Source organism: Boleophthalmus pectinirostris, unplaced genomic scaffold, assembly GCF_026225935.1.
Source record: "Boleophthalmus pectinirostris isolate CB_2022bp ecotype Guang Dong unplaced genomic scaffold, ASM2622593v1 HiC_scaffold_9, whole genome shotgun sequence".
In the NCBI taxonomy this organism is placed as follows: domain Eukaryota; kingdom Metazoa; phylum Chordata; class Actinopteri; order Gobiiformes; family Gobiidae; genus Boleophthalmus; species Boleophthalmus pectinirostris.
Window position 1 is genome coordinate 26,965,194 of NW_026571541.1, and position 23,847 is coordinate 26,989,040.

Genomic DNA, 23,847 nt, shown 5'->3' on the forward strand with positions numbered 1-23,847 from the left:
ATCAGATTCCCCAAATTCTGTCTGAGAGAGTACCAAGATTTTTGAGGACCCTTGAGACAAAACACAGCATTCTCGTGGAGAGCGATTCTGAATTTTTACTTCAGCTAGACATAAAAATATTTGGGAAAAATAATTGCATGAAAATATTTTGAGATGCTACCATTCGAGGCTAATAAACATGAAACTCTTGTCTTTCTATTATATTTTTTCATATTTTTTGAATCTTACGAACTATAGTATATAAATAAAAATTGTCTGCAGTATTTTAATGTGAGTAAAGTTAAATATATATTATTTTTTTTTTTGTTGGCCGTGATATTTACCTTTAAGGCTAGTTTATTTTGGAAGTCGTCCTTCAGCTTGTCCAAGGCTCTCTGGTGTGATTCTGTCAACATGTCCCTGTGAAAACATTGAGAAAAACATGAATACTGTGCGCTGACAAATATCTGGTCATGTTTTGTGCTGATAAAAATAAAAGAATGTCAGACACGCATCGCGAAAATGTGGTCAGGTCAACGGCAACCTCTGAAACTAAACAGGAAATCTGAGTGTCAAAGTCTTACGTGACATGTTTCATTATGACAGGAATGAATAGAAGAGACTTCAGTTTCTGACTGAATGTCACCCAACCTCTTAACATGAAAACGAAGATAAATAATCCGATACAATAATAAAAGTTTACATTTGACTGTGTGTAAAACCTGTACCATGATACTGAAAATGGAGTCTGCATGGGAGTTGTAGTGTCATAGTACTTGAGTCTCGAGACCAGTCTTGGTCTCACGGCCTTAAGACCTTTTTTGGGGGTCTTGGTCTCGCCTCGGACTCAACTGTGTTTAGACTCGGTCTTGTTTCGGTCTTGAAGGCGCTTGGACTCGGTCTTGTTTCGGTCTTAAAGGCGTTTGGACTCGGTCTTGTTTCGGTCTTGAAGGAGCTTGGACTCGGTCTTGTGTCAGTCTTGAAGGCGCTGGGACTCGGTCTTGTTTCGGTCTTGAAGGCACTAGGACTCGGCCTTGTCTCGGTCTCGAGGTCTGACACTTGACGAGTGATAAAATGGAGATAGATTTATGAAAACTCTGATATATATGTGCCAAAATAACTGTCAAATGCAAATAAATGTCAAAAATTACAAAGATGGTCTTGAATTGGTCTTGATGGGCCCTGGCCTCGGCCTTGTCGTGACCTTTAAAAGTCTTGGTCTTGGTCTCGATTAGCGTGGTCTTGACTACAACAACAGGGAGTAGAAATGTCTTGAAAACAGTGTACAGATGACTACCTCTGAAACCTTCTCTACATTACAATCATGGACTGTATAAAGAAGTGAACTCTAGTCAAATGAAGTTTGTGATTCTCGTGGTTACAGGGGTGAATTTGGGGCCAGGCTCTATATTTAGGACTTTAACGGACAAAATAATGAAATAAAAACATCACACTCATGTAGAGCGAACATTTTAAGACCAAAATGATTGGGGATTCTCAAGGTGGCATAGTCTCACGCATCAAGCCTAACTAAATGAATGAATACAGTAGCAGAGCGAGTGACACAAATCTCCAAAGAGATTTCCTCAGAAGCTCTTCACACCTGAACATCCGGACGAGCATGCCAACCCTTCATCCATCAGTCACGATGCAGAACGCTCTCACAATATTTACACATGCCACTCTTGTAATGACCCTTTCAGCAAGTCAGGCAGCATAAAGCATATTTAACACACGCACTCCCACAGTCTCAGGGGTGAGGGCTGCAAAGAAGTGTCTGAAAAGTGCAGATAAAAAGCCCGGCGCTGCTGCTGAGAGGAGATGGAGCGCGGATAAGCACCAAGGCTACACTGAGCATTGATTTGTTGATGTTGGGGCCAAAAGTAATGTGTCATTTCAGCAGCTGCTTTGGACGATAAGACGGGAAGCAAAAATATTAGGGATGTGTTGAGGAATGGATGACAGTGTTTGGGATGAATAGGATTAACACTTGTTCTAGTGAGACCTCAAAGAAGCTGAGAGGGGAGCGGATTCTATTAGGCTCCAATGGAGAGGATAATCAACGTGGGTTTGAGCACTTTACAAGACAATTTGGTGTGTAATCTGTTTTCATTTGTGATGGAAACAAGGGCCCTGTTCTGTGAATTCATTTATGTTCTTGCTTATTGTCACCTCCCACACCACATCTCCACCTCTTCATCACCTCCAGTGTACAAACCTCAGAGACAGAACTGATTCATTGCACCACACTCAGATTACATCAGTTTCTATTTTACATTAGTTTCTATATAACACGCAAGTCCAGGTTTGTTGTTCCAGAAAACATCATAACAACCCACTAAATGTAAAAGGCACATATATCTTGTATTGTTGTTGACCTTTAAATACGCTCTTGAGAACCTTTGCTTTGGCAGAACTTAATGCATATGGTTAAAAATGCAGAATATTTTTTTCCTTTGCCTGGATCATCAGTGAGAATTAAATGATAAATGGTCTCATTTTTATGTAGCTCTTTTCCACTTTCAAAGCACTCACCCATTCACACATACATTCATACACCAGTGTACACAGACACTGGGAACGAGGGGGTTTAAGTGTCTTGCATAACAACACAACAACACAAGGACACAACAACAGCATTCATCTGTGGGCACCGGAATCACACTGCCAAACTGTGGGCCAGTATATGTAGAGAGCCGGGATCTGAACCGCCAACCTTCGGATCAGTGGACAAACACTCGCCCAACCATGAAAATTAACCAAATTAACCATGAAAACCCCCAAAGCTATTTATTTAAGTACAGCGACTGACATGCAAATATTAGCATAATGGAGCACTTTAATGACAAAACAAGTCTGGCGATGATTTATGCATCTACAAACAGCACCCCAGACCACCATATTTCTACCTATGACGTCACAATCCATGGAAAATTTAAACAATGTGATTTCTGACGCTCGGAGCAAGACGACCTGGTAAAAAACAGTATTAATGAAACTAAACACAATGTCAGGTATGCTTTTGATGAGGGAATATTACAACATGATTAAAAGTCCAAAAAAGTGTATTTGGTATGATATGTGTCTTTTAAATACGCCTTGAAATTTGTGTTAGCATCAGTTTGTCATCGTCTATTTGACATAACTTTTCCTCCACCAATTTGAACTGGAAAATTAATTACTTAAACTCTTTTATCTTCATTTCAGTATTAGGTATGGTAAGGAAAGTGATCACATTACATAATTTAGGGTTAGTGTTTAAGCTGCAGATACAATTTTATAATTTTTAAGAAACTGATTTTGATTTCAGTAAAACTCGCAATGATTGACACAACAGCCTGTCAATCTGCTCTTACTACATCTTCATTACAAAACAACATCCAGAAGTTTACAAGGGAAGAACTCATTTTCATCCACGTCCTTGCAGTGTATTCCAAAAACAGGCTAATGAGCGGAGAAATATTGCATGCGAGTTGAAAGGCCTTTAGTGGCGTGCCGACAGTGAATGTGATAAAGTATTAGATGTTCTAGAATGTAATAAAGAGCAGCAGTAGACTTGAGAGCCAGGGCAGACACAATATTATCCACTCCACTGGCTCTGGCTAATCACATCAGCCCACTCACTCCCATACGCCGAGCAGACAGACACGCACGCATGAATGAACCCTGAAGAGAGCCTGTTTGAAGCCAACATCTGACTCGGAAACTCATTTGAATGCATTTTGGGATGGAGAATTGAAAGAATAGGAAGGATTACGTTACATGTGATGCCATAGCGAAACCGTAACTTTATAATGTTGTTTGAGCCAAGTGGGGCAAAAATACTACACTCAATTTCTCTTGCCAAAAGGCGCATGGTTGATTAATGTGTAGTCTACATTGTGGGTGTATGTGAGAGTTTTATAGCTCTTTATCTGCTTTGTAAGCAGCTGGCCACTGTCCAAGGTGTATTAGGACCATTAAGAAGATACGCTTCCATTACCTGAGAACATTAATATTAAAGGGACAGTCCAAAAATTTGGACATAGGGCCTCATTTCCTAGTTAGTGTTGGAGATGTGTGGAGACAGTTTTTAAATATTCCAGTCCTTGTATTTGCAGAGTTCGCTGGTGCTAGGCTAGTGCATGTCAATGGCCATAGTTATCCTGCCACTAAAAACCGTCTTACCCACTCCACAAAACACCCAAAGCAAATCTATTATTACACCAGACTGTCAATGTAAATGTCTGTGTTGATAGAATAATTTGAGAAGTAAAATCAGGCTTGCATTTGAAGGATTTATGTTTGCAGCAGCAAGTTGTACCTCCTTATAGAAAGCTTGGCAGTGGCGGACTGATATATGAGAAAATAGTCCCTCAGCATGCAGTGATTCATGCGATGCAAGGTTAGTTTTATTTCAAACCTTATTCTATCAACACAGACTTTATAAGGAGCACTTAAAATCCTTTAATTTTCTCAAAAATCGACAGTGCTCCTTATAATCCGTTACACCTTATGTGTTAATTCTGTTTGTGCTTACTGACCTCGAACCGATTTTATGTGGTACACGGCGCTCAAAAATCTGTCAAAATGTTTTAGTACGACTTTAGTAAGATACAAAGCCGCACCGCTTGATGGACTGTCAGAGCATTAAGTCTACCGTAGTCAGGAGCCTTGAGAAGTAAAGGGCGAAGTATAGTTCTGCATTGGCATTTATGACATCAATGAAATGCTACAAAGAATATATGTCCATTCATATTTACAGTCTATGTGTATGACCTGCAGACTTATAATCTCAGAAAAGTTTCACATGAACCATCTCCAATGCGACAGAAGCACAGAACAGACTCACCAACCGCAACACATCTTCTGTTACAGAGAGAACGCACATATTCCATTGAGTTGTGTCCTTTAGCCTGACAGAAGTTCACCACATCAGCGCACAAGGAGCGAGCTGTTTTTTTCAGCGATTATAGTTTATGCAAATTAGCCATATGGTTTTAAGTTTAGTTTCTGTAAAATGTAAACAAATGTGTGCAAAGCTGCATTAAATACATTATTACTCAATGTATATTTGAGTCCTCCTCGTATGAAATAAAAATCCAAAGTTAATTCATCCACCCACATTCACATTCTTAATACACATTCACCAAGACAGAGAGGCAACGCTGGGCGAATTATGCCACGATCTGCCAATGGATCATGGATGCCTGGGCTAAGAGATCAGTCTCAAGTGTCGTCCGTTTGTTTTGCATAATGTGTCTTATAATCCGGTGCGCCTTATGTATGAAAATAGACAAGAGAATTCAACATTATTGATATTGGTCTTATAATCCGGTGCACTTTATAGTCAGAAAAATACAGTACTTCTTATGTTTTATATTATTTTCAATGCAGTTTCATAATTATCATGTATAATAATATGCTTACATTTTAATTTATTCTATTAAGCACCATGTCTGTCTGTGTTTTTTATCCCTCTTTGACAAATGGCACCGCTGTAGTCTCTCCAAATCCACTGCACTGTCCGCTGATGCATAAACTATGAGTGTATCCGAGCTGGTCTGGATCCTCGCGTGCCTCTGCGTCAGGTATCTTCCACTCACTATCACCTAAAAACTAGCCTCCATGAGAAAGGTAAGCGGATGAATGAATTGGGATGTTTTTTGCGTGTGTCTCTGTGCGTGTGGACTACCCCCTGGGGAGAGGGAGCGTGCAAACCCAGCTCCTGAGCCAGGTCTGGGGGGATTACAGGCAGCCAGGATGGGGAAATGTGGGAGCACTCTGGTTCACTCGCACGCCATGCTGCTTTTAAGGACAGACAGGAGTGTGCGTAATCTGAGTATGCGTGTGTGTGTGTGTGTGTGGTGCTGCCTCATCAAAAAGCAATAGTCCCCTCCTCTGTTTTATGCTGATACGATCTCGAGTCAAGGCAGGTCACAGCAGTTGAAATAATGTCACAGTTTTATTGCATATGAATAAGCTGTCAGAGTCAGAGTTTATTAGTCACAGCGCTGTCACAGAGCCAAGTCACATGGTATCCAAAAAATTCATCTTTTCTGCTTATGTTTTTCATTTGCCTAATCCATTCAAGAACTTTATTGGATGATATAAAGTTAATATTGAAGAAACAAAAAAACTTGTTTCAAGATTCAAGATTTTATCATCATCGTCATAGAAAAACAATTACATTTAGAGCCTCAAACACTGCAGAGATTTAATGTAATGCAATACCCCATAAATACCCCCATAAGTGCAGAAACTACAGCAGTTGTAAGAGCTTTGAGCTGCTGCATCTGTGCGTGCCGCCATCTTGTCAACATTTACCACCTGGCATCTTTTGTTGGATTTTAGACACATCTATAGGCCAATAAATGATAAATAATATATACAGATGGAGGGGTGGGGGTATTGAATAATGAACAGAAATGATCAGTGTTCAGTATTTGTGAATTTCAGTTTTAAACATTTCTTAAGAGAATACCAACTAATCAACAGGGAAAACTGGTCTGCTGGGAGTATGACTTCATCACATCCTGGGACTTGTGGGTGGAGCGGTTAAGCATATGCCCACTAACCAATGAGTTATCAGCCTGAAGATTGCTAAAAAAACAAACACACACACAGAGAGAGACACAGACATCTGTCTTTTAGGCAATATACTGTAATCCACCCACATTGAATCATTTTAAGCAATACATTGCTCATGAAGGCAAAAATCACCATGCAACAAGTTTGCTGTGGCAACCGTGAGTAAACGACCAAACAAACTAACCTTGCCTCTGTTCTGAACTCTGAAACATGATAGTGGTGCACCAGTATCCAGCTTATATGCACTACCTCATACTAGCTTTTTAAATTTGATTCAATTATAGTTGACTGCCTGTAACACATTCAAACTAAACCCAAAAAACACTTGCTAGTATTTACATTAACAAAAATTTGATATCTTCTATAGGCAAGGCAAGTATATATAGTATGTATGTATAAGTTTGTATAGCACAATTCATACACAAAGTAATTCAAAGTGCTTTACAGAATAAGAAATACATTAAAATCATAATAAAAACAAATCAAAACATAAATAATCATCATAAAATTAAAAAGAGAGAGAGAGATATTAAATTAAAGAGAAGAGTTTGGAATGAAAAAATGAAAACCTTTCAGTCGTCCTTCAATTTCTATCTCTTGGCTTCAAATGTCTAAGCTAATGAAGTTGCTTGCGCTAAAGAAGGAAACCGTATTGAGCATATAAACACATTAAAGGCTTAACGCAAAGACAATATGGTGCTGAGACAGAGATTTATCCCCGGGAGTAATGAAAAGAGCACAACATATTCCCCAGATGCTGCATTGTTTTAACTCGGACTCAAACAGATGACGAGCAGAGCTTGTTTGAAACTCTATGAACCATGTGACCACAAGCCAATGAGAATAAATGGCTCTTTCTGATCTCTCTCTCTGTCCCTACAACAATGACATCATGGTAGTCACCTGGGAAAATGATTCACATCTTCAAAGCCTCTGTCCTCTCACACTCACTCGTCCGCACAAAGCAGCAATGAGACGCCTTGTAAAAAATTGGACATATGAATTTACAGCTATGGCTATTTATGACGAGTGAATAAAAAGAACAATAAAAGTGCAGCAGACCCAGACGTGGATGATATAATACGTTCCACTCTGGAGGACAGCAGAGGAAAATAGAAACAAAAGTCATATTCCAGTACAAATGAGTGAGAATATTTGTATGCGTAAGTGATGGTGATGTGCTAGTAATGAAAATAACAAAAGTCTAAATACACAAGCTGGATTTGTCAGTGGAATATAATATAATAATAGGACTTATTGGCAAATGCAAATGCTATTGTTCAACAGTGTAATAAAATGTGACTTTTGATATGGTGACTGCTTTCTAATAAATAATTCTCATATTATATACCGATTAAAAGGGCCCTTTTAACGCCATTCTCTGATTTATGTTATAATATTGTTTCCTTATCAGAAACATACCTGGAGTTTTGTTTTGTTTCATTCACACATGTTTGACACACAAACAATGCATATTCAGGCTGTGCTCTTCTCTCAGACAGAAAACACCTTGCACCTTGGGAGGTCATTTGATGTCAGGAAGTCCACTGTGTTTTTAAACTCCATATACCTTCACAAGAATAATTTGAATATGAAATGGCCCATCTACTGAACTAAATGTAAAATGTAGCTGGTAACATGAAAACTACTGCTTCTTGACAACATTTTGAGCTTTGGAAATGTAGTCAGTAGGGATGGGCATGATTATTCGACTAATTGAGAACTGATCATTTAGAATTTCAATGGAAAACTGAATGTAGGATGCTGTGCATAGTGTATAGTATCAGGAGATGAGGCTGCGTCTGACAGCACAAACACTGGAGTTGTAGCCTCACAGTCCCATGTTTGGGCTCTGGCACATCTCCTTGGAGATCACTGTACCACTCAGTGAGTATGTTTACATGCACTTCAGTATCCCAGGTATGATTGGGTTTTTTGAGTATCCTGGTTTCGTCATGGTGCATGTACACACAGTATCCTGGTTATTGCAACATAAGGTTGAGTGCTCATGCGTCCAAAAGACAAACACTTTTCAGTCTTTTCATCACAACAGTAGCCAAAATAAATAAAGTGACCAACATAAATAAAGTGAGTCAAATCATGTGAGAACACTCACCTTTTGCAGACATACCTCTGACACAGAAAGAACACTCACATTCCACTGAGTCATGTCCTGTAGTCCGAGAGAAGCCGAACCGCATCAGCACACAAGAAAAGAGCTGTTTTTATTAGCGCTTATAGTTGATGCAAATGAGCCAGGCAGTTTTATTTCAAGTTTCATTTCTGTAAAACTTAAACAAATGTGCGCAAAGCTGCATTAAACGCATTATAATCTCAAATGGACTGATGTATCTCTATAGTGGTTATGGTTTAAAGTTGAGTTTATTTATTCAGATTAGTAATAATTCATAGTAATAATAATGATGATAATTTAAAAATAAAACCATTAATGATTAATCGAAAATCAATCGTTAATTCTCCCAACAATCGATTAAGAAAATGTAATCAAATGGCCAACTGTAGTAGACTGATAATAAAGGATTACTCAAACACGTGTGAATAAAACAAAGCACAACTCCAGGCCTGTTGTAGTGAATGAAGTAACAACATTATAAAATAGCTAAAAGTTCACAGGAGTTAATTTTGCATAATATAGGACCTTTAAGTTTTGATCTATTGACACTGGAAAAAATTGTGATCTAAAATATATAAAAATTGCGTGACTTGAAAACATTTGGATTTGATTTTGCAGCAACTAACAAAGAAAAACATTAAACAAGTGAGTTTAAATAAGAGAAACTGCCTTTTAAATTCAGTTAAAAAAAATATGTTGGGGAGTGATTATAAACAAAAAACAAAACAAGACATTTTTCTATATTTAAGATCATTGCCACTAAATAAAACATAATTTGGTACTTCTTTGAAACCCTTATCCCGTTTATTTTGCGTGTTATGAATGGGACTTGCTGCGGTTGTCCTTTCGTGACTTGAATAGGCAATTTGGGACAAAGTGTCTTGCCCAGGAACACATCACCAGTAAGCTCTCGGGTCATTTTTCTTTTTTTTTGCTACTATGTTGGTGACAGATTTGTGCTGTAGTGTGCAGCCTTGATATTGGGATCATAATTTCTGTCACGAACCCATTCCCCCGATACTTAAACGCACTTGAAGCCAGTCCTCTCACATTTAGCAGATGGATGAGGAACGGCGCACACTCTCTGACCTCTCCTGACTTCTAAATCCACTTTGCACCACTTTCACTCGTCTCTCCTCTTCTCCTTGCCTCTGTTTTGAACTTTGTGTCAGTCGTATAGAATATTGTATGACCCGGGCAGAGGCAGCAGATCTCTCCCTCTCCTCCGCCCTTCCACTCCTCCGTCAGCGGCTAATCTCCTCCCGAAGACTCCCTCGTTCTTTCGTCTGTCACCGCTCGTGTTTATCTTCTAACCACCAGCCTTTAATTGCAGCAGCGTTGAAGGAGGCTTTTGCACGTTGGATGCTACAGCGGTTTTCTCAAGTGTCACTTCAGAAACAGACTAAGACTACTTTGGCTGTTCAACTCCCGAAACTGCTGACTGAACTTTATGATGAACTTGAAAGGAACTGAGAAATTTGTAGTTCTGAGAATTTCTGACAACAAGGACATCTGACCAAAACTATCATTGTCTCTGGTTTTGGCATGTTCTGCATTTGAAGTTGAGGGTTAACTTTACTGTCTTCTTAGAAAATCCAGATCTTAAGCAAGAATCTTGATCAAGAGTAACTACTTGGAGGATGGAACACTATTGTTTTAAATGAATGAAAGATCAGGAGGAAAGCCAACCAAACAAGTCCACATAGAAAGGTTTTGCAGTGGGGCCTTTTATAGCAAAGAGGCTAACTGTCCCATCTCTGTCAATGTAAAATTGATAAGATAACTCAAAGTGCATCTGAGGTTTTATCAATATTACTTATTACTAGGGGTGTAACGATATTGGCGATATCATGATATCGTCATAGTAACATTGCCACGATATTGTCGTCTCATCACGGTATTAAACTGTGTGTCTTTAGGCAAAAATAAGAATTTTCAGTCTGCTCCTGTGGCACATAGCACAGTAAACTACATGGTCCACAATCCTTTGTGGCCGCACCAATGGCCTGTGCGCCCGTACCAGCAACTTTTCAGTCTGATTTTGGGTTTGTTGTGACACGAAGCAAGAAACGAGAAAAGGTGACGGACAAACAGTGTGCAAACACTGCCAATACACTGTGCGGTTCACCTCAAGAAATACTAGCAACATGAGAAAGCACTTGATAAGCCGACACACCGAACAATTTTAAAGAATGTGTTCAGAAAATCAAGTCAGGACAAGAAACTATACGTGAAGCATTTACAACAGCGCTGCCTCACAACAGCTCAAGAAATAACAAAATACATTGGAGAATATATAACGAGTGATTTGCATTCATTTTCCACGGTGGACGGCCTTGGTTTTAATGGCTAAACTGGAGCCAAAATATAAAATGCCATCACATTTAAGTTTGTTTTTTACATTTTCTACAAGGAGGACTCAAATAGACATTGAGTAATAATGTGTTTCATGTAGCTTTGCGCAGCTTTGTTTACGTTTTACAGAAACAAAACTTAAAGCCACATGGCTAATTTGCATAAGCACTGAAAAAAAACAGCATGCTCCTAGTGCGCTGATGCGGTCAATGTCTAAAACTACAGTTTTATTACAATTGTTTACAATTTGTTACTTGAATATTGCACTTCAACTTCAAAGGCTTTTCAGGCTGTTCAAAATATTATTGATATGAATATGACAATAAATGTTGTACCAAATGATGGTCAAAGCATTTTATAATGTCAGTCTTGTTATTATGTATAATATCGTAATATTGTGAGCCTTCCCACGATATTACAATAAATATTGTACGGTGAGGTTCATAACATGACGATATCGTATTGTGAGACTTGGATATCGTCACAAACCTACTTATTACTTTGGTGGGATAGTACCTGTAGCGCAAGCATAGCCCGAAACTTGCCTCCTTTTAGACAAATCCTGTAGTTATGATTGGCAAACTTGAGCAAAAGACAGTGCGTTCTCACAATGGCAATGGACACATATCTCTCCAAGCAGGTACACTTTGTTTCTCCTAAAAGGTGAGTTTTTCCTGATAACATTTTATTGATTTCGAGCACTATATTTTGAGCTGAGAAGTCACACTGTGTTCTTTTAAAAAATCCACCCTCAAAAACATATTTGGAAGAAAACTCCGTAAAAGACAGGATTAGTCACAACTGCTCCTTCATGATGGATTCAAAAGGAGAAATATCTAGGAAGGTAAGGGGCTCCAGTCCATGCAAAACAGAGAGAAAATAAAGTGTTTTGAAGGCCCAGGGAGGTGGAACATTGTTAAACAAATTGAGATCATTTACCACTATGTTTGCACAGTGGTAGCAAAAGTACTGGCACCCTCACCTCGCATTAAGAAGGTTTCGAGTTCATTTCCAAGATTGTGTTACCCTGGCTGGCCAAGACTCTTTTGCTACTCTATCATATAAGTCTGGATTTGCCTCTGAAGTTCCAATAGGAGAATTAACCAGTCAAATACAAAATTGGCATCTGCTAAAGCTTTCAAAAGTGTAAATCAGTAATGAGAGATGCTGCAGAAGTGTCATTTGAATTGCAAGGATTCTTCCACTCTCAATTAACAGATAATACTCCCTACAACTGTACAACAACTCGCCCGTATGTAACAGATAACCGTATGTTCTGTCAATCATCATATCATGGTTGCACTGTTTATATTTTATTACTTATCTTTCAAGTTTATTTTGACTTATACATTTACATTTATATAATTATGCCTTATTTGACACCTGTCCCTTGCTCTTTTTTGCTATTTATTATTACCATTTATATTTTCGCTCTTTGTTATTATGATATATTGTAATGTGTGAGCTATTGTGTCCAAATAATTTCTCTTGTGGATCAATAAAGTTTGTTTAAGTCTAAGGGCCAATCCCATTTCTAATTTCTACCCCTATCCCTTGAAACTGAGCAGCAAAGGGGTAGGGGCTGAAAATAAACCCCTACGAACTGGGACACCCCTTCAACAATCACATTCGTCATCAATAGTCTCCGCCAGCTTTTAGGTAACCAGACTCGACGAGCTTTTGCCAGAAATCCAACATGCCGTCTACAGTTTGTGAACTTCTTTGGTCTCTGTGGTTGTGGTAGCAGCAATCTTGCCGGTGATTCGTAAGGCTTTCTGGGATATTGCTCATACCCCTCCGTTTGGAGTGTGCCTCTGAAAAATGTTCGTTTGGAGGGGTATACGGTAACTGGGACACTCCTACCCCTACACGTGAACGAGCAAAACGAAAGGGTAAGGGAAAGTGATATGGCCAAGGGGTGTAAAGGGATTCAGCCTAAGTTTAAGTCAATAATGTTGTCACGATACTAAACTTTCAAACTTGATTTTGATACGAAGGAACAGACTTGATATTCAATAACAATTCCAATACCATGATGTCTTTCAAATGCCATTTTCAATATTAAATCATTGTACTTTCTGTTATATTACCACGTGGCCTTATATCTGTATAATCTTACAGTCATCTACTTAGTTTGCAGTGGTCCATATTAGTCTGTGTGGTCCGACACTTGACACTAAATCTGTTCAGGAAAGGTTTCATTTCTGTGTGGTTATTGTGACTTCTTTAAAATCAGTACTTCTACTTTCAATACTGGGTATAGTGTCTGATTTTCTACACTGTTGACACAGAAGTAACACAGTAGAAATTGAACCTGCACAAACTTGAGAACCAATCTGTTTACCTGCCTAGAACATAAACAAAAGACCTTCAGTTAGGTTTCTCCTGATCAAGTTCAAGATCTGGAGGAGACCGATGAGTCAAATGCATAACACAAACATTCAATAATAAGCCATTTAATTAAAACGTGCTATTAAAGTCAACCGTGTCAAAAAAAAAAAAAAAAAAAAAATGCTCTTGGCTACTTCTTTGTTGTTAACACCGCCTGACTGCTTCGGTTTGAAAAGGCCGATGTTTTGCGACGTGCGTGAAGAGTAATGGGGTTAGGTGAGGTCAGGCAAAGATTAAATGAGGAAGCTGAGGCCATGCCAGACTGGCTAACAACAGTACGTGCAGCACCGTCCATCCTTTCATGGGCCACTGGGGGTCAGACAGTGGAAGTGGTTAAGTCGACTTTTTTGCCAGCTAGATACATAGAAGTCCAGTACATTGCAAAAATAACCACGGAAAATGACTTGAATTGAGCCTAATTATTATCATATATTACGCAAACTTGACTTTTGTGATCTTTAAGACAGGTTATGTACTTGATACTTACACTGTTTTCCTATGACCTCTTGTATAAAGCTGTTGTTTTATATTTTATGACTTATCTTTCTATTTTGTTGTGTTTTGCTATTTTTTTTTGCTACTTATTTAGAATTTATCATTTTCATTTATTAGGGGTGTAACGATATCCAAATCTCACGATAAGATATCATCACGGTATGAACTTCACGGTCCGATATTTATTGCGATATCGTGGGAAAGCTCACGATATGGTGGGGAGGCTCATGATTAGGGATGTAACAATATCAAAATCTCTTGGTACAATATTTATTGCAATATTTTGTGGAGGTGAACAAAACTGTTAATATGCTACTTTTTCCTCTTACAATGGCTTGACAAGACTTAATCCAAAGAAATAAGACTTAAAAGTGCTTAGAAATGTTATTTCTTCTTGTAGTCTACACTGAAATGGAGCAAAGGATCATGGTCTATGTAGTTCCCTCTGTCTTTTTTTGCTGCACCATAACTATTAATTTAAGCAAAGAGACTTGTAATTCGATATATTGTAATGGTCCACGATGTTATTGTGAGAACTTCGACAATGCGATATTATGATATTTTGGTTATTGTTACATATCTACCATTTATATTTTTGCTCTTTGTTATTGTACTATATTGTGATTTGTGAGCTACTCTGTCAAAATAATTTCCCTTGTGGACCAATAAAGTTTGTCTAAGTCTAAGTCTAAATTATAATGATGTTACTTCATCAAACACATGTTGGGTAATTCTTTATTATTAGTCTGTCAGCATCAACAAAGCTTAAAATGTTCCACCTCCAAGCGATAGTTTTCAAGGGAACAGCTACCTTTTACCTTTTGTTCAGTAGAGTTTGGAAATTCCAGGGCTGTAGTTATCCAAATGATACTAGTGAAGGTGTATGGGGTTTAAAAATACAGTGGAGCACTTCCTGTATAATTACATGACATCACAAGGTGGAACATAGCTCTTCTCTCAGATAAAACACTAAAATATGCAGGGTTTGCGTGTTAAACATGTGTGAATAAAACAAAACACAACTCTAGCCATGTTTTTGATGAGGAAACAATATTATAACATCCAAAATCGATATCCAAAAATGAGTTTTCCATTACTGGTATTTGGCTTTAAAATCAATTGAACCATGCCCCATAATTTTTTTTAACTGCTATGAACAGAATATTTGCTTGAAAATGGTAGAGTCATTAATTTTGTTGGAATAATTTACTATTTTAGCTTGGAGAATGGGAGACTTACCTTGGCCTTTTAAATACTTAACTTAAAAACAGTCATATAAAGTGCATTGACAAAGCCGCAAATGTACTCGCCAAATATACTCCATTCAACACAATAATTCGTAATCCGAGTCATTTAAACTATCTTCCTTTTATGCAGTGCAGTCTCTTTTATTTGATGTGGGGAACGTTTTGGTCTCATCCACTGCACGCTAAGCCGCTAGCGAGTCAGCGCAGTTCAGCAGAGGTCACCAGCAGAGTCGCGTGTGGTCTCTGTTTTATTCAGAGCTCCAAAGAGACGTTATTGTAGGACGCATGCACAAAAACTCAGCGCCATCACCCCTCTTTTATCTGCATTCTCATCTGAGTCCCACTGTTCTGTGACTTTTACTCAATCTCCAACGGAAATTGTAACATCTCGTCCAAATATCAAGATAGAGTCCTACAATATTGAATAAAAAGGCTGAACAAATATAGAAGAAAATGCGTTGTGAATTGCAATACACGCATCCCGAATTTCAGACTTCCGGTCATCGCGCAATGCATACTGGGAAGGGTCCTCTGAAAAAGTGAGCATCAAACTGCCATGTTTGATTTCCCAGCGGGATGCGTCTATTGTCAAAGCCGATCGTTTCAAGTCTTTTGAACCATATCGCTTTTGTTTCTGGTTCTGATATTGTCATATTTTAGTTATGACATTCAGACATCGTAATTGTGCGGTTGTTGGATGTCCTAACAGCGGAAAACGGCTTGAGAAATGGGCTTCGGAAGTTTGCAAACTCCATAAATGCAAAAGGGAATCAGATGTGTGTGACTGCAAACCTCCATTCAAACTGTTTCCCTTCCCAACGTTATTGAAAAATAGTGAAAGGCGAAGGCGATGGGCAGTATTGATAGACAGGAAGGACGAAAAAGGTGACCTTTGGCTGTCCTGAGTTTGCAGTGAACATTTTGTATGTGGAGCGCCATCAAAGCAAATCCCGATCCCTCGCTCAACCTTGGTTACGAATTTAAAAAGTCAACGCCAAAGCGAAAGGCGCCAGCTGTTTGCCAAGAAACACCTTCCACTACATAGCGACCAGGACGTGATGTTGCTGTAAAGTCAGTCCAACAAGAAAGTGCGAACTCAGCCTGTTTGTCTTCTGTACCTTTTGCTTAACAAACGGGATTTTGCTTTGATGGCGCTCCACATACAAAATGTTCACTGCAAACTCAGGATGACTCAGGATGATGAATAGGTTTTCTTTTTTCGTCCTTCTTGTGTATCAATACTGCCCATCATCTTCGCCTTTCACTATTTTTCAATTCCGTTGGGAAGGGAAACAGTTTGAATGGAGGCTTGCAGTCACACAGATCTGATTCCCTTTTGCCTTTATGAAGTTCGCAAACTTCCGAAGCACGTTTTCTGCTGTTTGGACATCCAAAAACCACACAGTTACGATGTCCGAATCCCATAACTGAAATATGACAATATCAGAAGCAGAAACAAAAGCGATATGGTTCAAAAGACTTGAAAAGATCGGCTTTGACAATAGACGCACCCCACTAGGAAATCAAACATGGCGGTTTGATGCTCACTATTTTGGAGGATCCTTCCCAGTATGTATTGTGCGATGACCGGAAGTCCAAAATTCGGGACACATCATGCGAAATTGACTCTTTTGAGCTTTTAAACACGATATAACATTGATCTCTTATATAAAACGTACTTGGAGTTTGCTTTCCACTTGTTTCCTTAATCCTGTTTATGAGGTGCTTAAACTCTGAGCCTCATAATCACTCTGTTTCAATTTTCCCCGGATTGTTATGTCAAAGGTAGAACTCCTGGGCTGTTTGTAGGTCCATGAGTATTCCTGGCACCAAATTGCGATCATTACAATGGCATGCTTATATCAGCATGCCGTCCAGGTTACTTAAGTAGCTGGCTATTGTTATTTTCAAGGTTAATTACCACTGCTGCCAGTAAATAGAATGCTAATACCAAATCCAGATGAGGGAGAGCAGACTCTTTTCAGCCAAAAAGTCTGCTACAACTCAAAGGTCGAAAAACACAGCTGTATAGGCAGCTTTAATAATTTGCAGTTTTATTTTTTTTCAGACGTCTCCATAGTATTATCTAAATAATGGAAGCCTTTGTGATTTGCTAATTGCATCCATTGAAATTACACTCACGATTTGTTTTTGTGGTTAATTTTGCCCTTTTGAATAATGATATGCTGAGCTGTATGGCCTTTTGCATAGGACAAAAGCTGCACTCGGAGTACCAAAGTGTTATAAAGAGCTATGTTAGAGCATTCAGAGCTACTCGTGCTTGCCAGAATGTACCGGTCACATAGAAAAAAAGGTAACAGCTTACGTAAGATTCTGGGCAGCAGTCCAACCTCCCAAAAAGAGATCAACTCAGCCAGTGCAGAGAGGCAGTAGAGAAGGCTCTGAATAGACTCATAATGCTGGCCATGAATTGTTGACTGTACTCACCTCGCGTCCTCTTTGACACAAAGGCGCTGTAAATATTTAGTGTCAGAACAAAACAATCTATTACAGCAGCCGGGACAGAACAGCCCATGGCGGATTGTAATTCTGTGAGGAAAGCACGAGTGGCACAACGCTTGGCATTTAGCAAGTGTCATTTGATCATCACTAATAAGTGGCATAAAAGTAGAGGACTTTCTGTTTTGAATCGCCTCAAAGACATTTTTATACTTCTCTAAAAGGGGATGTAATTTGGTTAATTTGGGTTTCTTAAAAAGGTGTTCACCTATGGAAGATTTACTTTTTTGTGCTGTACAAATTCAAATAATGTGGAAATAAATCTAAATTAGCACAATGAAAATGCAAGAATTAGGTGTCAGATGCTCTCTGCAAAAAAGAGAACATAAGCATTTTCAAAAGGTCTAATGCACCATGGATTTTATTAATCCACACACTTTTTAGTTTACTTTAGATTCAACATGCACTTTTCTGTAAGTAACACTGAGGGACTTTCCATATTAGTTCACAGTAACCTACTTAAATTTATTTTGATGGTTCAGTCACACTGTGGTTTTTGTTACCAAAATACAAAAATGCTTGGTGCAAAAGTCCCATTCAAAGTTCAAATTCAAAGTAGTTTTTTTCCTTAATATATACTTACTACTTTCTACATTTAAATACATACAGAAGACATCAAATATTTGAAGTAAGATATAATTAACTAATTAACTAAAAGCAGGTAAATAAGTATTATTTTTTTTATACAAATCTTCAAAGTAACCACTCTTTGCTTTGTGGAAAATATTAATATAAATTTAGTAGAGTTATTTAAATTTTTTAATTAGATAATACCACATGTCTTGCTATGTTTGTTTGATGACTTCTGTATGCATATAAAATGTAAGAAGTAGTAAACAAAAAGGAAATAAATAAATAAACACTGAATGAAACAGTGTCCAAACTTTTGATTGGTGCTCTTTAAGCATACACAATCAGTCAAATAGATAATAATAACATCATTAATTATATATAGATTTATAATGTAGAAAATAAATGTTTGGACACTCTATTCCATTTAATGTTTTTATTTTTTATTTTTACTACTTTCTACATACGGAAGAATATATGAAGCAATATATATATAGAATTATGAAGTAACTTTCCTACAAAATTCCATATATCTATGCAGAAGGTAATAAACCTAGAAATATAAAAAAAAACTGACTGAGAGAGTGTGTCCAAACTTTTGACTGGAAGTGTACACGCATACATTTATCTGCTAATATTATTGGTTCAGTGATCAGTCGCATTCTTGTCAGCAAAAGCTACGTGAGTGATAATAAACTTTAACAGACCAGATTTAGTTTCAAAAGCCTGATTTAAATAAAGTCAAAACAGGAGATGACTTGTAGATTTGCTTACACTGTGTTACTAGAAGAATCTCAAATCTCTCAGTACTTCCTATTGTGTATATTTTAAGCAGGGCCCATGACAAGCAAACCCCTTTCTGCTAACAATCACACAGATGTCAGAATTTGACTTGAATGATTCTTGGACTGCCAGTTGTTCAGTCCTGATGTAATGTTTATCCCTGACTAATGAGTGATCTATGAGCTGTTTACTGCATGGGGAGTGGAGTTGGACGGCCTCATAGCAGAACAGCGTGGACTGATCAGACATGGAAGACATAAATCATGACCTGTCTCGGCGTGCATCCCTGGCATCCAGCTCGGCCCTCTCCAAAGCCGCCCTCAGTCCAGTCATTTCCTCCTCAGCTGCGTGGTACTTCCCACTCATTTGTTCTAGTCTCTGTTGCCATGTGGATAGCTGCTCCTGTAATGTGTCACATCTCTGTTGGCTTGACAACCACTCCTCACGCGTCCTCTCCAATTCACTTTTCACCCTGTCGGCAATAAACAGAAGGAAACAAATGTGTGCTTGAGTCCAGATGATGCAAATTATAAAAGCACATGAAAATATATAGACCCTTCCACGAGGGACATGTTTGAATAGTTGCGCACAGAGCCTTGTACTCATATTAACATTCCATCCCGTTCATTTTAATAGGACTGCAAAATAAAGACATTCATTCTGACATCTGTAGGTAGTGCAGACAAATGGCTTTGTGTGAATGTTTGTTACTTGCCCACAGGTAATAAAGAGTCAATACTCCCAGCTCCGTTTTCTAAAGTTCACAAATATATGTAAGATTTGTGCTGCTTGAAGAAATAAAAGTAGCATGTATACAAATTTCGGCACTAACCACTAACATTAACAATCAATAACGACGCTTTGGTGTTACTTATATGTGATCAAGTGGGTGTCAGACAGCCCTTGTTTTTCATAGTTGTGTTGTTTTTTTGTGTGTATTTTCAAGTCCCACATTGAAAACACACAGGAGCTAATGAATGTAATGGTATCAGCCTTAAGACTGCAGGTGTTATGTTTACTAACACTGGAAGGGTCTATTAGATCTATGACAGTAAAAGAAGAGACACACAGCTTCCTCTCCACAGAGCCGTCCTTTTAGCTTGGACTGTCCTGTAGCGTTGAAATTGAACAGCAGGCCACGTCCAATTAGTCCTGGGCTGACCCTAAGGCCTTCTACCAGAGAAACAAGCCCAGAACAGCTTCCCAGAGGGAGGAATCCAGAGCACATCCAAAACATATTCTGGGCAGGTCAGGAACTCCTTTGCACTCAGCAAAGAACATGATGGTTGTAATTTCATGAGGCCATCAAGGCTACATAAAAACTGGATGTTGGGTCAACAAACCAAACTGCCCCGGCCCCTGTGCGCACTAGAAATTCTGCCTCATGCACTCTGTGTTTACACAGTTAGACCTCATGTTTCTGCCTTGTTTTTAATGTGTTGTGGCTTTATCTTTTCAAAGAATGTTAAAGAGAGTTCACGTCTTTATGAATGTTACAAATATTTCTTTAGGAATATTAGAGCAGCAAGTATCAGGCGAGGATTCCTTGAGCATATTCTATAGTCTTATCCATCCTGTACAATGGAGCGTTCAAGACAGCGCTTAAAAACAGTTGATTCATATAAAACACTTTGCACAAAATCTGCCTAATGACCTGTGCATAATGGTGTCCAGTCTCGGACAATTTACCCAATAGTTGTGTCCCATTACAGTTGTGTGAGCGATGAGGTGCTTCCCCCCTACCTCTTACGTCTTCTGAAATAGCTGGACCCCCCCGGCCCGAGTGCTATCATATGTTGAGCTGCGGATGAGCCAGAGGGTGAGATCAGAGACCGCTGTGTGGGAGGGGAGAGAAATTGCCGGCGTAATTGAACACACCAGGGCAGCCACTGGCTTGGCAAAAGAATAGCATCAGATAGTATGTGAAATACACACGCCCAACGCTTCAGTGGAAAGATGATAGGACCAGGGTGGCGATAGCTGTCTGTGGGATGGGCGTGAGCGCACATGTGTCTGTGTTCATATCATGGTTGTATACTGCACGCTGCGAGAGTGTGTGTGAGAAACATTAGCCTGCGCCAAGCTAAGAAGTGCTTCCATCTGCTGCCCCAGCCTCACACGAGACTCTCCACTGTGTCACTGGCACTTTCTGGAGCCTAAGATCTTCTCAAGTGATTCAAGGGCAGACCGGGCCTGACACTAATATCCCCACCTCCATAAGAGCGCTGATGGACCGGAGGTAGGAAGGGGGAGGGGGGGCTGTAGCTGCAGGCATTGTGGCCAGGCTGGACAAGAAGATGAATGGGGCGTGTTACAGGAATTAGAAGACCATACCTTAAAAGTGTGGCTTTGTAGTCCATCTCTGAGTTCTTGTGCAATGCCAACTGCTCCTCGCTTTGTTTCATCTGCTCCCTGAAGACAAAAATATAGGAATACCATTTTATAAACAGTTGATTTCAATTGTCCATCACATTTTGTTTTGTAATTTCATACCCGAAGAAAATAGCAACATAAAAACACCCGGATCATGTAGAGCAGGTTAATACAAACATTTTAAGACCAAAATGACAAGCCTGACAGCAGCAGTTACAGAGAGAGGGGTGGCGGTCTCTCAATACTAAGAATTTAATACTAAGCAAAGATTATGTTTATATGATGATGGTCTGAACAGAAGATGCAAAAGTGGCATCACGTCTTCAGTTTTTATTCCGCGTTTAGACAAGCATTTTTGCAAATCTGTGTGCATACAGTGATGCAAAAGTGTGTGGAATTCGATTGGGTATGCATGACAGGCGGCTCGGTGGTGACGCAAGTAGGTGATGTGTGTGACGTAAACGCGTACGTGACGTGAGCAGATCTGACCAGAGTTTTGTGTCTTGGGCAGTGTAGACAGAAACACTATGGCGTATTCAACTTTTCTACTCTGGAGGTTGGTTTGACATTTTTGTGTTTATACCGTCCAAAACGCCGTCACCATCGTCACCATCTAAACAAAAGGCACGTCCGATAAAATATTTTGTCGTTTTACCCACCTTGTGTAAACAGGCCCTAAGTCATAACATAAACTCTTACCAGTCTTACCAGCTTGTCAAAACAATGACATTTACTGCTTTTTAAAAAGTGGAAAACTGTGTGGAATTCGATTGGGTATGCATGCCATCTGACATGTTTATTTCTGTGTACTGTAAGTATGTGACGTAAACGCATATGCAACGTGAGCAGATCTGACCAGAGTTTTGCATCTTAGGCAGTGTAGACGGAAGCGTTACGACTTTCTTCTCTGAAGGGTGGTTTCAGATATTTGCATTTTTAAGCCCCATAACGCGGTCAACGTCCAAACAAAAGGCACTTCCGATAAAATAATTTGTCGTTTTTACCCGCAAGCATTCTCGTGTAAACAGGCCCAAAGACTTCAAAAAGTTTAGTGCTCAGTTAAGAACATATCTTTTAACAATGCACAAGTACCAACTAATGTAGGAAAAAACAGCTTATAACTATTAACACAATCATATCTGTTTAAAGGCACAGATGAAGCAGGGTGGGAATGGTATAGAAATATTTAATGTCATTATACATTTTATAACTGTTTGTATATAGACTGCATTGTTTCATTCTATTTGTGTATCCTATGTTTTGTATGTTTCAGGGACTGCAGATGGAAATTAACTCAGAGAGAGAGGGAGTTTCTTTGTGCCTCCGATCAATTTCATTTCTTTCTAGCGACTAGGTCAGAAATCGGAACACAGTAGACGGTTCGTAAAAACCCCGGAAGTGCGAGTTCGGGCAACAGCCAATCATCGAAGAGCCATACATTCTTTGTGTGCAACGATTCCCGAGATCGAGCATTTAAAGCCGGAACAAAGAGGATGTTCATTGAATTTTATCGAGGGGAAAGACGTTATTGCCCTTCTTCCTACAGGATTTGGGAAAAGCTTAATATACCAGTTAGGCTCATTAGCGGTGCATTACATACGTCACGATCAAATAGCAGCGATTGGCTAAATGAAAAAAAGTACCCGCCTACTGTCGCTTGAACAAACTCTAACGTTGCCCAGTTTCACTTTGTTGAAACCAGCTGATGAATCAGGCTACATATATATGGTCCCCGTAAAATAAATTAAATAAACTAAATACTAAATTAATTGTAGCCAGAGTTGATGGAGCCAGAAGCGCACCCATGCTTGTTTCCTATTTGGAACGGGGCAGCTACCGGGTTATCAAAGTCCATTTATATAAACAGTCTATGGGCATGAACAACAAGTACATTGGTGATTTAAAAACATCGACAAGCCCTTGAAACATTGCCTTTATCTTGAAATGTTTTCAGCCAACACTATGACGCTAATGCACTGTGTCATTAGTACTTTCATAATTCTTTCTTATCTTTTTATAGCTTCCACCGTACACAAGACTACAGAGGATTCACTGTCTTATCCCCCCATGTTCCCACCACTTACCCGGCAGTCTGTATCTCTGATTGTTCGAACCTATTCTTAAAGCACATTTCAGAAGCATTAGCCCTCTGACAGTGGTGACCATGGGGGGATATTTTACAATTACAAGCTCTGGAGCCGCATACCAAAGGCCCCAGCTGCTTTTGTGTGTCCTCCTACGCTCTGACATTACTGTGGAAGAAGCCACTAGCAGAATCTTCCTGTGGGATCATCAAAAGTTCAGCATTGTTTCCTGGATATTATGACTCTTGGCTTGCAGAATTTGGCGTACCATTTTTACAACTCATTTGGATGATGCATTATCCAGAGCCACGTACGTGTACTCAGGGGACATATGTTATCATGTGTT

General features: G+C 39.1%; 1 protein-coding gene across 1 annotated transcript in view; it reads right to left on the reverse strand.

The window, feature by feature from the left end:
• Positions 1-23,847, reverse strand: part of lekr1 (leucine, glutamate and lysine rich 1) — a 169,575-nt gene that overhangs the window by 34,213 nt on the left and 111,515 nt on the right. The window contains exons 7-9 of the mRNA XM_020937690.2: positions 21,379-21,456; positions 19,313-19,516; positions 324-399 (exon numbers count right to left, since the gene is read on the reverse strand). Of these exons, the coding sequence (XP_020793349.2) occupies positions 324-399; positions 19,313-19,516; positions 21,379-21,456 (358 nt within the window). The remainder of the gene's footprint in view (positions 1-323; positions 400-19,312; positions 19,517-21,378; positions 21,457-23,847) is intronic.